This window comes from Protopterus annectens, chromosome 17.part0 (assembly GCF_019279795.1).
Source record: "Protopterus annectens isolate FY-2018-M chromosome 17.part0, PAN1.0, whole genome shotgun sequence".
In the NCBI taxonomy this organism is placed as follows: Eukaryota; Metazoa; Chordata; order Ceratodontiformes; family Protopteridae; genus Protopterus; species Protopterus annectens.
The window spans coordinates 19,237,103-19,253,737 of record NC_056751.1 but is presented as its reverse complement, the minus strand read 5'-3'; the positions used below and the strand labels follow the sequence as shown (position 1 = coordinate 19,253,737).

General features: G+C 35.8%; 1 protein-coding gene across 1 annotated transcript in view; it reads left to right on the top strand.

Annotated features, from left to right (window-relative positions):
- Positions 1–16,635, top strand: part of HPSE (heparanase) — a 729,461-nt gene that overhangs the window by 103,156 nt on the left and 609,670 nt on the right. Inside the window, exon 3 of the mRNA XM_044059588.1 lies at positions 3,879–3,992. Coding sequence (XP_043915523.1) covers positions 3,879–3,992 — 114 coding nt within the window. The remainder of the gene's footprint in view (positions 1–3,878; positions 3,993–16,635) is intronic.

Sequence of the window (16,635 nt, the reverse complement as noted above, 5' to 3'; positions counted from 1 at the left end):
ACTAAGAGTTTTTCATCCAGAAAAAAGGAGGTCATTGTCCCACTGTACTCATCCCTCATTAGACCCATTATAGAATACAAAGCCCTGTTTGCTATGTACCTCTCATGACATCTGCAACAACTGGAAAGGCCGCAGAAATACATCAATAAAAGAATCACAGGCCTAAAGCAGATGCCATATGCTGACCACCTTAAAAAGCCCAGCTATACTCTGTTGCATATCTTCTACTCAGAGGCGATCTCTGCTTAACATACAAGGCCATGTCAAACCCAGAGCTGTTGGACATGCTACACTTAAAGAAATCCCAGTCCCTCAGAGACGCATGCTCCAGGGATCTAAACCTTGTCATCACAATAAACAAAACATGCTGGAGGGATAGGTTCCTGACCCAGAGACTCCCCAGACACTGGAATAGACTGCCCATACATGTCAAGCAGAGCACCTCTTTGGCCCTCTTCAAAAGGAACCTTGATGATTGGATGGGAGAAAGGAAATTCACCCTGGGGATCATGTCAGTCGCCCTGCTAGACAGGGGTCCAGGGAAGTAAATAGTGTGGGAAGAAATAGCAAGGGAATTGTTATGGCTAGGCTTGTAGCCGATAGCCTAGTACCAACCTATGAACGTATGAACCTTTGAATCAGATTGTCTGCTAGAAACAAGAGAACAAAACACAATACTGTTTGCAAAAAATATTTTTTTTTCATTTACTTGCTTTCTAGATTAAGCTAATGGCCTTAACCCAGTTGTTCCCCTATGCAAGAATGAGAAAAAGCACACTAGTTTTTCTTTTGTCATGCTCTTTTAACCAGATCTTTTTTTATATTGCATTATTTTGCAGTGCCTTCATTTTTTAAAACTGAACAAAAAGAAAGAGAAAAAGGGAGAAAGAAACAAGAAGAAAGAAAAAAACAGGAGCACCTATTTATATTAGCATCCCATTAAACTTAAAAATAACTGAAAAATGTGCTTTATAACATGCAAATAAAATCACGCACTATTTAAATAGCACTATTAAGAAAATGTTGTTTTAATTAGTTAACTTTCTCCCTCCTCTTCCCCTCTCGTGATTGTTTTTTCGAACATTAATGACGTGAAGTAGGACATATGCTTTAGAGTACCCTACAAGTTTAACAAAGTCCAATATTTCCATATTTTCTTGTTCTGTCATGTTTCATAAATATAATTATTGCTTTGAAATCCCAGATTTGCCAGTTTTGAAGTTATTGATTTTATTCTTAAAATGTTAATGACATGAAGTAGGGCATATGCTTTAGACTCCCATACAATTTTAAAAAAAGTCCAATATTTCCAGATTTTGTTGTTATATTCCTGTTCATCTCTTTCTCCCAAACCCTATCTCTTTTTCATTTCCAGTGTACGCTCAGTTTTCCAGTCAGCTCTTCTGCTTTTTTCCCCTCTCTCAAGTATTTTCTGTTGAAACACTGGAAAAGGTTTCAGCCACTCAGTCTCTCTCTGTGGTCTTTATTACTAGAAGAACAAGAAGCAGAATTGCTTTCAGTTTAATAGCTCACTTTTTGTTGGATAATCTTTTGTATTTCTTCCTTAGCATGTACTTCATCAAAAAATGAATTTTTTCTTCCAGTGAAAAATATTTTGAAGATAGCTGGGTACAGCAGTTTGAATATCATGCCTGCTTCTCCACATTCCCTTAGTAATGGGATATATTTAGTCCTCGTTTGCGCGGTGTACAATGAGTAGTCATTCACCACAAACACTCTGCTGTCTCCCACTTGTAGTATTTTGTCCTTTTGCCACAGTTTTGCCAGAATCAACACCTTCTGCTGGTAAGATTGCATCTTTAGTATTAAAGATCTAGGTTGTTTTCTCATAGCCAGATTTGGAGCATACAAATGATGTGCCCTTTCGGTTAACTGTTGTGGAATACCAGTCCAGTTGCTTATTTCTGCTTTCATAAAATTAATACAGTCTTTTCCTTCCAACTTCTCAGGTACAGCAGAAAATCTCAGATTTTTCCTATGTGCTCCGTCTTCTAATTCTATTATTTTTTGAAACCTCTCTTCTTGTACAGTCTCATATTCAGCCAATCTTTTCTTCATTTCAGCCTCTGAGTTTTGCAGTTTTATCACCTTATCTGAACATCTGTTTAAAGCTTCGTTCATTTTTTTACAGCCTTTTGTTGTTTGAGTTGATATACTCCATCAGTGTTTCATTTATTTTAGTCAGTGTGCAGTTGGCTTACACTTTCCTCTAGGTTACTGGAAGTCATATCTGGAATTTGCACTGCTTTTTGCTGAACAGCTACGGTACTTTTCCCAGGCAGTGGTTTTTCATTGCGTTTTGTAGATGATTTTCCTTCAGGTCCTCTGTATTTCTTTTTTCCTGGCATCAAGGCAATGTACTTACTAGCTAGTTACTGAAATTTACCCAAGAATGTAGGTTGGCTGGCTTTCTCTCTTAAGTTTCTTTTTTTCACACCAGCAGAGCTAGAATTAAGCTGTTACTCAATGTGCAGTCATCTCGGAAATCCAAAAGTATGCTTACATGCTGATGTCTTAGTACAACAGACCTTGCTGTAGAATTGTAAGGTTGTGAGACTCGAAGGAAAGGAAGGGGGTAAATTTCACTTTTTTTTAACTTAGTAGTGTGTGTGTGTGTGTGTGTGTGTGTGTGTGTGTGTGTGTGTGTGTGTGTGTGTGTATTTTGAAGCATATAATTATGATTGATTGTGTGGGGCAGTGCCCCAACAGCAGAGAGTGGGTGGAGACCCCAACAAAAATTGTTTTTTTTTTTTACTACTTAGTGGAGTTTTGTACAGCAGTTTAAGATTACTTTTTTTTGTGTTTAGCTATTACAGTTCTGATATTTCCTGTCTTGTATTAGGGAGATGCAGAGTTTCACAGTAATGCAATAGTTATTTACATTTTTCCATTTTCTTTTAGTATTGTCACAGCAAGAGGTTCTCCGGTTCGATCCTCGGCTGGGGTGCCTTTTGTGTGGAGTCTGCATGTCCTCTCTCTGGTCGCATGGGTTTCCTCTGGGTGCTCCAGTTTCCTCCCACATCCCAAAGTCATGCTGTAGGTGGATTGGACACTCCAAATTGGCCCTAGGTGTGAGTGTGTGTGTGTGCCTTCTGTGGAAGGTCGGGCGCCGGGCTGGCAACTCGACACCGTAAAACTCCACTGCCAATCATAAGTGGACAGGTGATCCGCTGTGGCGACCCCTAACCGGGAAAATCCGAAAGAAGAAGAATTGTGCTTTTAAGAAACATAAATTTCTTCCCACACCTATCAATAATTAGCTCTTCTGTTATTTAGTCGTCCCATTCACTCACTGTGTGGGTGATACTTGATTGCAGGACACCATCATCAAGTCACATTTTGTCTTGCCACAGCCTAATGTACACGTACTTCGACAGCACCAGCTCAGTGGCACATGCATCAAATTCTGACTGCAGAATGTAAATATACTGCTTATGTGTATGCACATCTCAACCCGTAAAGCAGAGTTCTACACTTACCTCTGATGGATGCCAGTAATACATCAGGTCAGGCTGTCACACTCCCATCTGGATGGGCGAGCTGGCATCAGGCTGTCAATTCCCACCATCTCCTGTAGACTCCTGTAGTGCATAGGCTGCTGACTAGTCACAGTTTCTCCTAAGTCACAAGCAGGACTTTTATGCCTTTGTGCTTTGGAGTTGGATAAAGAAAACTAATAATCCAAGTAACAGAGCTGATTTCAAATTATTTTCTTGTATTCTCATAAAAAAGTGAACCACTTGTAGTACAGATTCATTTAGATTTGACATTCATATTGTATACTGTTGTGACAAATTTGGATTTTGTGTTCTGTACTTGACCCTGAACATTTTTTGTGTGTGTTTTTCCATTTACAGACCGCTGCAAGAAACAACTGATTCCTCCTGATGTAGAGGAGTATTTGCAGTCATGCTGGGTTGTTGATGAGCCCTTAATGCTGAAGGAATACTATGAACCGATGACAATAACAAGTAATGTGTTCCATTTCAATTTTGCAGCAAAGTTTGTTCCAAGATGTGGAAATATTCTGCAAAAAATGATTCTTTTTGTACTGTTGAAAACTGGGAATGCCATTCACAAATTGTCATTTGACATTTAATTTAAAAATATATGCTGAATCCTTTAGTTTTGTGTTCAACTCCTTTAATATTTTAGGTACATGTAATGTAAGATTATATGTCAACATTGCATCCAGGTGAAGTTACTGTGTTATTACTGGCTGGTGCTTGTTTTTAGCATCTTTGAAATGGATTTCTGCTACTTTTGTTAGCACAAGTCCTATCTAAATTATCTATATCGCAGTCACTTTCATTTTAGATTTGCTGACTGCAAAAATGTTCTGTGCATCATGTGAGACATGATAATCTGAATTCCAGCATGTTGATAATAAATTGCTGTTCAAATGTAAAAATGTCAAACTGCAACCCTTAATTTTATAGCTTGAGTGGACAGGTGATCCGCTGTGGCAACCCCTAACTGTGAAAAGCCGAAAGAAGAAGTCTTTTTTTTTTTTGCAGGATGCTTTTGCTCTACTGTATCTTTTTGATGCCTGTAATTAACATAAACACGTACAGTACACATATGTGTATTGCATATGTGTGTGTGTGTGTGTGTGTGTGTGTGTGTATGTATGTATAGATATATATATATATATATATATATATATATATATATATATATATATATATATGGGTCTACGATGAATCACCGAACTTGCATTTCAACAAAACCCACTTGGCCGAGGCCACTTCTCTGAAAAGCCATTCAACCAAAACCATGGACTGACAAAAACTTTTCTCTGTGAACCAATTGGCCACCTTGAATAAACCCTAAACGGACCAAAATTAAACCAACCCAAGTGGGGGGGGGGCTTCCCCCCACACCCACCCATGTGGGGGGGGTTGCCCTCCACACCCCTCTTATGTAAATATACCAACTCCAAGATTTATCACACTACCCTGATGAAAGGGCAAAGTTCACCATGGTGGCCAAGTGATTCCTTTCACAGGGAAAGGTTTTTGGCAGTCCGTGGTTTCGGTTGATCAGCTTTTCAGAGAAGTGTCACAACCAAGTGAGTTTTATTGAAATGCAAGTTCGGTGATTCAGTGTAGACCTGTAGATATATATATATATATATATACATATATATATATATATATATATTATAGGTAGCTTCCTACCATACTCACCACTGTCTCTCACTAGCAAAACTGGGCTGGCTAGAGCTCCCCCACCTCCTTCAATGGTACCAACTCGCACTCGCCCACAAACTAATAAACCAGCCACTAAAAGTCCCATCCCTCCAGAATCTACTCCAACCCTACATAACCACGAGACCACTAAGATCCAGCCACAGAAACCTCCTGCAGGTCACAAGAGCCATTAACTCTGCTGGAGAAGCATTATTCTCCTGCACTATAGCCAAACTCTGGAACTCCCTCCCATCCTCAATTACCTCTGTAACTTCTTGCACCCACTTTAAAACCTTACTAAAATCACACTTCAAAACTTGCCAGATATGCCCTTGCAACCCCCACTCTAATACCATTCACTCCCCCCCACCCATTACCTCTCTCAGTCCCCTATCAACAACCTACTCTTAGCAAGCTTGGCTACTCATGTTCCCAGCTACCTACCACATAATATTAACTTCTTGTAACAACAACTGCTAATGGCTGTTATGTAACTCAAAAACAGTTTGTACCAATTGTTCACTGATGAATCTCAACTACATTTTAACCATTATTACAAACCACCAAAAAAAATGAGACCAGTGAATAACAGCTCTACTTTCCTGAATAAAATTTATTCCACAATACAAATTTCTCTAGCGCCTCGACCACAGCCTTTACAGGGTAAAAATTCAGCTATTAAAACAAGCTCTTTTTATATCATTATTTAACACTCTGATTAATCAATTAAACAATAGTTAAGATACAATCACCCTTTAAAGCTAAAAAACTATATAAAACTTTGCCAGTTGCATTCTTTATTTAATCCACAAAGAAATAGTGTGTTATATTTCATTATTAGCACAGATTCTTTATGTCTCAACATGTTTTTTTGTAATTCTGCATTCCCATATTGCATTGATATTTGTTCCAACACTGTTGCCTTCATACATTTTATGTCCCCTTGATGTTTATCATTAAAATGTTCCACTATGGGGCTCATAATTTTATTCTTTTTAACATCTCTTACATGCTCTTTTATTCTTTCTGCCAATGTCCTTTTGGTCTCGCCTATATAATATTTTTTACATGAACAAAAAATAACATAAATTACCCCTCTACTCAAACAAGAATATGTACCCCTGGTATCAAAATATTTAACCCTTATCTTATCTACTTTAGTAACAATATACTGACAGATGGAACATTTTCCACAAGTTATAGTTCCCACCATATTAGTATTCACCAATATGTTGTCTCTTGGCTTTTTATATATGTTATGCACTAAGAAATCTTGAAGGTTTCGTCCTCTTTTATAAGATACTATCAACTCCACATTTGTTAATGACACAACTTCTCCTTTTACTTGTCTGCAGTACTGTTTTACCAACCCATTCATTATATGAGAAAAAATTGTATATCTAGTAACAAAAAATATTTTATCTTTGTCTTGTTTACCATCCTCATATATTATCTTTCTATGTCTATTATCATCTTTAATATGTTTATTTGTTCTATCCTTACCATATATCTTATCAAAACTTTCTTGTACATCGTCTTGTTGATACCCCCTAGTAATAAATATGGAGGCTAGTTTATGTGCTTCTTCCTGTGCTTGTTTACTATTACTACTCAGCCTTTTAATCCTGAGCAGCTCCCCATAAGGAATAGCTGCCAAGGTATGGTTAGGATGACAACTATTACCGAACATTTTCCAATTTATTTGATTAAACTTTCTATGTATACTAGTATGAATTTTCTGTTTTGTTGTCCCTCTTAGTGTTATATCTAAATAATTAACTTCACTACCTTTCTGAATGTCATCAAACTTAATACCATATTTATTAACATTCAGATAATCAATAAATTCAGATGACAAACTTTCTCCACCTTCACAAGCAAAAATCAAATCGTCAATAAATCGATAATATTTCACCACATATTTTCTAAAAAATTCATGTCTATAAATATACGTATTTTCAACTAAACCCATAAATAAGTTTGCATAAACTGGGGCGAAAGCCGCCCCCATTGCCGTTCCAGTATTCTGCTTGTATAATGTGCCATTGAATTCAAATATATTATTAGTTAAACAAAACTCTACCAGTTCTAATATATATTGAGTTCTAGGGCTATCACCTAAAAAATACAATATAGCTTTAAGACCAAATTTATGAGAAATGTTGGTGTATAAACTCACTACATCTACCGTTATAAAATACATTCCTCTGGTCCATACTATATCCTTTATTTTACTTAAGAAGTCAAAAGAATCCTTTATGTGTGAAGGTAACTTCAATGCTGCCTGCAATAAAATTTCATGCAATAGACAACTGAGGTTATATGTGAAAAATCCATTAGCCGACACTATGGTTGTACCAAATTTTTATGAATTTTGGGGACACAAAAAAATTTTGCTACTCTACTGTTCTTAAACATAATTTTACGAGTTACATCACTCTCTGTAAAATAATGTAATCTAATACCTTTCCTTAACAAAATTTGAAAAGCATTTTCTGCTTGTTTCAAATAAATCTCATCTATTCTACTATAAATATCACTGTTGTTTAAATGTACCATGCACATTTTTAAATAATCCCCAGAATTCATTACCACCAATTTGCCCCCTTTGTCGGATGGTTTAAAAACTATATCTTCATTTCTACTCATACTTTGTAACTTTATCCATTGTTCTTTGGTTAAATTATAGTTTTTTTCTGTACTTTCAAAATCCCTCAGTTCTTTATCTATTATTATATTTAAAGCATTGTTGAAACTCTGTATATTTACATTTTTGCAAGGAGGCATAAACGTGCTATTATTTTTTAATTTACTTGTCTAATAAACTGTATGCATTAGCTTCCAGATCAGATTCACACGAAAAAAAACTATCATTACTTTCCGAATCTGTTTCCTCAATGCATTCAGTTATTTCATTATAATTTGTATTAAGAAAATACTCTCTTAGATTCATTTTATGAACTAAATTACATATCTCAGTTTTTATCTCATGCCTTCTAGGTACACATGTCGGTATAAATTTTAAACCTTTATCCAATACCGACTGTTCTATGGCATCAAAATTATAACTGGATAAATTAACAACATAATCCGGTACCATAGTACCATCTACTGTTTTAATATGTCCATCTACCTTTTTTATAACGTCCTTTGCCCGGGTCTCTTTGGTGTTCATATCCTTGCCAGTCTCGCTTCCTGGTAGTTGTGTTTTGTCCATTCGAACCCTTATAGGTTTTCCGCAATGATTCTGGGTTAGCAGCCCCTTGTAAATTCGAAAATATTCGTTCTCTCTATCCTCATCTACCGACGACGCACCACTCTCTCCGGAAAGGAAGCTTCTATTTTTATGCTGGTCGGTAGTGGTATTCCCTTTTTGAAAAGTCACGCTTTTTCTCCTAGACTGCTGATTGGTGGAAAAAAGAAAAGCCTTGTTATGCTCGTAGTCGCGAATATCCCTCTGCAACTTGTATTTTTTTCGATCCATAAGATCTTTTTCATAACTGGCCAACCTGGTATTCATATTCAGTAAAAAAGTCTCTAATACCGAACTTGATGTAACAGTAGCGATCTGTTCGCATACTTGTTTAGTCTCATTTATAAGTTTCTCTCTTTTAATGTTATCTCTTTCAATTAAAATAGTAACCCATTCCAAACTGCAGCGATGTGCCGCTGCTATCCATCGTTCTTGAAATTTCACTTCAGTCTCTTCAGATAGTTCAAAAGTAGAAGAAGGATTTTTAATGGACCTGAGTCCCCTCGGTGTTATCTCCAGTTCTTGATATCTTTGTAGACTTCCAGTGTTATAAAATAATGAGGCCTCTTTAAAAATCAATTTTTCCAGTCTAGAGCACAACTCTTGTGCTGCTGGAATATCAGAAACTTCCGATCTCTTACCCACCATGGCAAATGGATTAGTTTTAGTCCTCTGATGGGAATCTTCCCATTTTTTCATTATTCCTATTGCTCCAACTCCTTCAGCATCTGGTACACCATTCTTGGTGCCATATGCATGGCTTTCTTTATTCATACTGGTTATTGGTACATTACTGCGATTACCAGTTTCACCATTTCTGTTGTTAAATTCCATTCCCGTTTCATGAAAAATACGGGGAAAGTAGCACAGAGATTCACTGGTCATAGTCCAGATACAACTATTGAAATGCTTGAATTATAACAAACCACCAAAAATTGTCACCAGTGAATAACAGCTCTACTTTCCAGAATAAAATTTATTTCACAATACAAATTTCTCTAGCGCCTCGGCCACTGCCTTTACAGAGTAAAAAATTCACCTATTAAAACAAGCTCTTTTTATATCATTATTTAACACTCTGATTAATCAATTAAACAATTAGTTAAGATACAATCACCCTTTAAAGCTAAAAAACTATATAAAACTTTGCCAGTTGCATTCTTTATTTAATCCACAAGGAAATAGTGTGTTATATTTCATTATTAGCACAGATTCTTTATGTCTCAACATGTTTTTTTGTAATTCTGCATTCCCATATTGCATTGGTATTTGTTCCAACACTGTTGCCTTCATACATTTTATGCCTCCTTGATGTTTATCATTAAAATGTTCCGCTATGGGGCTCATAATTTTACTCTTTTTAACATCTCTTACATGCTCTTTTATTCTTTCTGCCAATGTCCTTTTGGTCCCACATATATAATATTTTTTTACATGAACAAAAAATAACATAAATTACCCCTCTACTCAAACAAGAATATGTACCCCTGGTATCAAAATATTTAACCCCTATCTTATCTATTTTAGTAACAATATACTGACAGATGGAACATTTTCCACAAGGTATAGTTCCCACCATATTAGTATTCACCAATATGTTGTCTCTTGGCTTTTTATATATGTTATGCACTAAGAAATCTTGAAGGTTTCGTCCTCTTTTATAAGATACTATCAACTCCACATTTGTTAATGACACAACTTCTCCTTTTACTTGTCTCCAGTACTGTTTTACCAACCTATTCATTATATGAGAAAAAATTGTATATCTAGTAACAAAAAATATTTTATCTTTGTCTTGTTTACCATCCTCATATATTATCTTTCTATATCTATTGTCATCTTTAATATGTTTATTTGTTCTATCCTTACCATATATCTTATCAAAACTTTCTTGTACATCGTCTTGTTGATACCCCCTAGTAATAAATATGGAGGCTAGTTTATGTGCTTCTTCCTGTGCTTGTTTACTATTACTACTCAGCCTTTTAATCCTGAGCAGCTCCCCATAAGGAATAGCTGCCAAGGTATGGCTAGGATGACAACTATTACCGAACATTTTCCAATGTATTTATTACATTTTAACCATGTTTAGTATATGTCACCATGTTTTAAAATTGTACTATGCTCTACAGCTGTTTTGCATCTGTTTTCTTCTTGTCTTGCGTCCTTAACTGGACTAATGTCTATGTTTGAATGCTATGTTTTTTTAACTGTATAATGCAAATAATAATGTGGAGCTTTTCTCCCCGGGCCTCCGCTGAAAACGGACCTGTGTCCATTCGGACTCTCCCGGTCAACAAATGTAAACAAATAAATAAATAAAATATATTAATATATAAACAAGTCCCAAAGTATACCAGTGCAGTCACCACTGCTGTAATCATAAAGCGATTTTATTAAAGAATATAAAAGAAGAATGAGTGCTTTCGGGTGGCTTCCACCCTTCTTCAGATTCAGAAATGTCTGAGCAAGCTGAAAATATTTATATAAGTTCTATCCAGTCACGTTTGTCTATTGTAATTGTCAACCAATAAAAACATATTAAAAATCTATACAAAAGAACAGCAAAATAACGATCACCAAACGAAGCAGGATTCTTATGCCAGTAGTATACCAAATATAAACGAACACAGTCAATGGCATATACAGAACCCTAAAAGAAGGTGGTGCTGATATCAGAAACTCACTGTAGACAAAATATTCGTACCAGTGTCCTTGTATAATCCTCTCAAATTAATGATGATACGATGATAAAAAATGCAGCAGCAGTCAACAGACCAAAAGTATTTAATAAAAGAGTAGCGCTTTTCACCCGTAGGCTTTCTCAACTCACAGTTACAACCACATGATGATACTTTATATATAAGGTATAAATGCATTCATTGGTCAACTAATAAAACAATCAAAACTAATTAAATAAAACATAATTAATTAAAGAATCAATTTAAAATGCAGTATATGTTCTAGTTATGTGCATATATATATCTAGTAACTCTTTACATAAAAATCAAATACTTCATATGCATGTATGCATCTATATATATATATAATAAAATATTAAGCATATAAAGCTAAAAACAGATAGAGCAATGAAACTTCCTAATAATAAAGTGTCATATACTGAGATTTTACATTTTATTATTATGCACTTTCTTAATTCTTCTCTTTTTAAGAATTGGTTTTATTTGAATTTTATCATTCAATCCTGGTGGCTGGTGTGCCCTCAGGCGAATGATCCATCTCAGTTCACATTGGCACAATGGGAAGAGGAGTCTATGTTTACATTAGATAGTTTTAGGAGGCATGTAGGCTTCTACAGAAGGTTTGTGGACGACCTCTTTTTCATCTGGCGGGGGGATGAACATCTGTTGGAAGAATTTTTTATACAAGTCAATGAATTATCGGAATATTTGAAATTTACTTTTGTCTATTCCTATGATAGAATTTCATTCCTTGATGTGAACATAGAGAGGCTAACTAGTGGTCTATTAAATACCTCAATACATAGAAAAGCTTGTTATAAAAATTCGCTCCTGCATAGGAGCAGTATGCATCCTAGATTTGTCTTTGACAATGTTGTAAAGGGCCAAATCATAAGGGCATCTAGGTTGAATCCATCCCTGGAAGGATTCATACGAAAAATAGAACTGCTTAGGAAAAACTTCAGTGATAGAGGCTATGATATGACAGCCTTTAACTTGATTTTTGAAAATGTATATAAACAGAGGGATACTATGGCACAGCCCTATTTTTCTGAATTTGACGTAAACAAAAGTATTATGGAAAGAAATAATGATATAGGCATGAGATTTCTAACCTATTACACAAAGGATTTTGAAATACTGAAAGCAAGTATATTAAAACACTGGGATACACTCCTTCTTGAGGAGGAAATAGGCAGTTTAGTAGGTGAAATACCGATGTTCACCTTTTGTAATAAACCTAACCTTAAAAGGATTTTATGTTATCCTTCATTATCCAGCAATGGATATACCCCCATTACTTCTGGCTTACATGAAAATAGTACTCCCTGTGGTAGATGTAATCAGTGTATTTATATAGAAACAAGTAATGTATTTGAGCATCCGGTGACACATAGGAGGTTTAAGTTTAACACGGGAACAGATTGTGTGAGTAAAGGGCTAGTATACTTGGCTACATGCACAGCTTGCACATCATTCTATGTAGGTAAGACCAGTAGACAGCTCAGAGAGAGGGTCAGGGAGCATGTCTACCACATAAGCAAGCATTCAGAACATAATGCACTTGCCAAGCACCAAGATATGCTAGGTACTACACATAGTTTTCTTTTTCGTGCTATACAATATATTCACCCCAGTGTTAGGGGAGGGGACTTTGATAATTTTATTCTGGAATGTGAACTGAGATGGATCATTCGCCTGAGGGCACACCAGCCACCAGGATTGAATGATAAAATTCAAATAAAACCAATTCTTAAAAAGAGAAGAATTGAGAAAGTGCATAATAATAAAGTGTAAAATCTCAGTATATGACACTTTATTATTAGGAAGTTTCATTGCTCTATCTGTTTTTAGCTTTATATGCTTAATATTTTATTATATATATATATATATATAGATGCATACATGCATATGAAGTATTTGATTTTTATGTAAAGAGTTACTAGATATATATATGCACATAACTAGAACATATACTGCATTTTAAATTGATTCTTTAATTAATTATGTTTTATTTAATTAGTTTTGATTGTTTTATTAGTTGACCAATGAATAATGCATTTATACCTTATATATAAAGTATCATCATGTGGTTGTAACTGTGAGTTGAGAAAGCCTACGGGTGAAAGCGCTACTCTTTTATTAAATACTTTTGGTCTGTTGACTGCTGCTGCATTTTTTATCATCGTATCATCATTAATTTGAGAGGATTATACAAGGACACTGGTACGAATATTTTGTCTACAGTGAGTTTCTGATATCAGCACCACCTTCTTTTAGGGTTCTGTATATGCCATTGACTGTGTTCGTTTATATTAAAAATCTAATCAATAAAAGTGCTAGAATGGAATGCTTGACCAATTAAAATAGTCATTTAATCTGTAGTATTATGCTTACAGATGAAGTTCTTCAACTAAAACTTATCATTGTTATTTAAAAATGTATCTAAAACGTGTAGAATAAATAAGTGTATATTGCCTATAATAACCTCTGATTCACAAAACAGTTGATAGAAAAAAATCATTAAAGATCATTAAAATAATTAAAAATAACTGGTTTGAGGAGCATTCGCAGACCAATCATCAGGATAATAGCAGCCAAAGAACCAGTGAAATAACAGCATTGTAACAAACCTTAAACAATGATAAAAAAATGGATCTGGTCTGAATAAATATGGCAGAGAGTAAAAGCAACCATTCAAGTTGTGTAAATTTGAAAATAAACCAATGGGATAGACAACCAGTGTCATAACTCAAATCAAGATCTCAACCAATAGAGGACTGGGAAATAAACAGCCACTCAAATTGTTTAAATATGTATCTAAACCAGCGGGGTAAGCAGCCAATGTCATAACTCAAATCAAGATCTTAGCCAGTGAATGACTAGAGAATAACAGCCTATCAAATTGTTTGAATGAAAAAATAGACCAATAGGATAAAAGACAAATAAAAAAAAAACAGTCAGCTTTATGAAGATTGGTCATAAAGCCTACAACATCTGATATTCCCAGGCAATCTCCCTTCCAATTGCTAACCAGGTCCAACCCTGCTTAACTTCCGAGATCAGACCAGATCAGACACATCTGTGGTATTATGAATGCAATTAAAATACTTCAACTGAAAATTTATCATTGTAACTTGGAGAAGTATGTCTACGACATATATAAAATAGCTGTATGTGTCCTGTGTTGACCACTAAATCACAAAGTAGTAGAAAAAGGTACTCATTGAGAGTAACGGGTATAAAAACATTCACAGACCAATCCACAGGCTAATGTCAGCTAAAGAGACAAAAGAATAACAGCATTATGACAAGCAATAAACAAGGGTAAGAATTAAGTCTAGTCTGAATCTGAATGAATGTAAAATGGTATACAAGCAGCTAATCAAGTTGTTTAAATATGTATCTAAACAAATGGGGTAATCAGCCAATGTCATAACTCAAGTCAAAATATCAGCCAATGATGGACTAGAGGTTAAACAACCAATCAAATGGTATAAATGAAAAAATAGACCAATAGGATGAATGGCAAACAGAGTACCCAGCTTTATGAAAATTAATCACAAAGTCTGTAGCACCTGGTCTTCCATCGAATTGCTGACCAGGCATGGTCCTGCTTAGCTTCCGAGATCAGATGAGATCAAGCTCTACTGTGGTATTATACATACAGATAAAATACTCCAACTGAAAATGTGTCATTATTCCTTGGAGAAATATGTCTGCAACATATATATATATATATGATAGCTGTAATAGAAACAAGCTCATTGAAAGTAACAGACATAGGGAACGTTCATAGACAAAACAAAATTCTCATTTAATACTAACTCTGAGATTGCACTACATTGATGAAAGGGCAAAGTTCACCATGGTGCCAAGTGGTTCCTTTCACAGAGAAAGGTTTTCGGCAGTCTGCGGTTTCAGTTAAACAGCATTTTGGAGAAGTGGTCTTGGCCAAGTGGATTTTGTTGAAATGTAAGTTTGGTATGCATACATATACATATACATAGAAACATTTGGTGCATATATGTAGACTGAAATCTATGTGTTGACGTACCTTTGGCCATTTTTTTTTTCATTGACCGAGAAAGCTGGTATGTGTAATTGAAAATCAGCTGATTACACATACTGGCTTTTTTTGTTGTTATATTTGTGAGATTGCGTTACAATGTGGCTGGGAAATCTGCCCTTTCCTCTACTGTAGTGTGATGTCAGAGTTGGTAGATATATTTATTAGATGGTGTGTAGGGTGCATTGGGGCTTGCCCTCCTCCATGCAAAAACACTTGTTTATTCATGTAAAGCAGAACTCTTCACTGACCTTCACATGCATTTTGGATCAATGCATGGGAAATCTTAAATTTGCTCCTTTGGTGGTGTGCATTTCCCTTATGGACAGGGGCATTCTGTAAAATACTCAAAGGCATAGGCACAAACCTAAGCCATCCTCTAGCCCTTAGGGATTGAAAATCGGGTAAAATTTAGGGAACAATAGCTAGACTTGTAAGGGCTCTTAAGCCAGCAGCCTAGTAATCTCTTATGAACCTGTAAGTGAATTTTTAAAGTGATTCATTGAGTTAGTAATCAAGCAGTGGGAGTTTGATCACTTAAGGCTCAATGTTTTTTAAGATATTTACGTGTGTGTGTGTGTGTGTGTGTGTGTGTGTGTGTGTGTGTGTGTGTGTATATACACATGCACACTAACAGTTATCGCATGATCAGTTTGTGAGACTGTTCAGAATGCTGTAAGCATATCGAGTCATCAGGTTAAAGGTATGTGCTATTTTCAAAGCTGTATTTGTCAGTAAATAGCACATGCATGTGTAGAATTTCCAGCCATGTAGCAGTAAAAAGTTGACTGCTCTGTAACCCAGCTTTTGTAGATGCTCTTGTGTAGTGGGTCTTAACAGCAAATCACTGCTGGCACGGTGACAAGAACAAATGAGTAGTGATTCACTGTTATAGTTGCTTTTGACCTTTCTCTGTGGTAGTGGGGTTCATAGGTGTTTACTAGGCTAACTACCACAAGGGCCATTTTAAGCCTAGCCATGCATTACAAATCTCTAACAAGTTCTGATACCCTTGATGAGTATAAGTAGGGGCTTCAAAGATGAACCATTTACAGGTTGCCTGTGTCCATTAGAGCCATAGGTGCTAAACCAGGGATGAATTTCCTATTCCCCATCCAGTTGTCCAGGTTGCACTTTAATTGGGTTAGGAAGGAGCTTTGCTTTACATGGATGGGGAGCCTGTTCCAGAGAGTTGGGGTAATCTCTGGGATACATATCTGTCTCTCCAGAGGGTCCTGTTTATATCACAGGCAAGGTTCAAGGGTTTAGAACAGGTAATTCTGATAGTTTGTTTTGCGGATATGCAGGAGATCCATCAGAGTGGGGTCTGAGAATGCCCTGTATGTTAGGTACAGATCTCCCTTCAAAAGCCTATAGGAGAGGGAATTTAGGGATAGA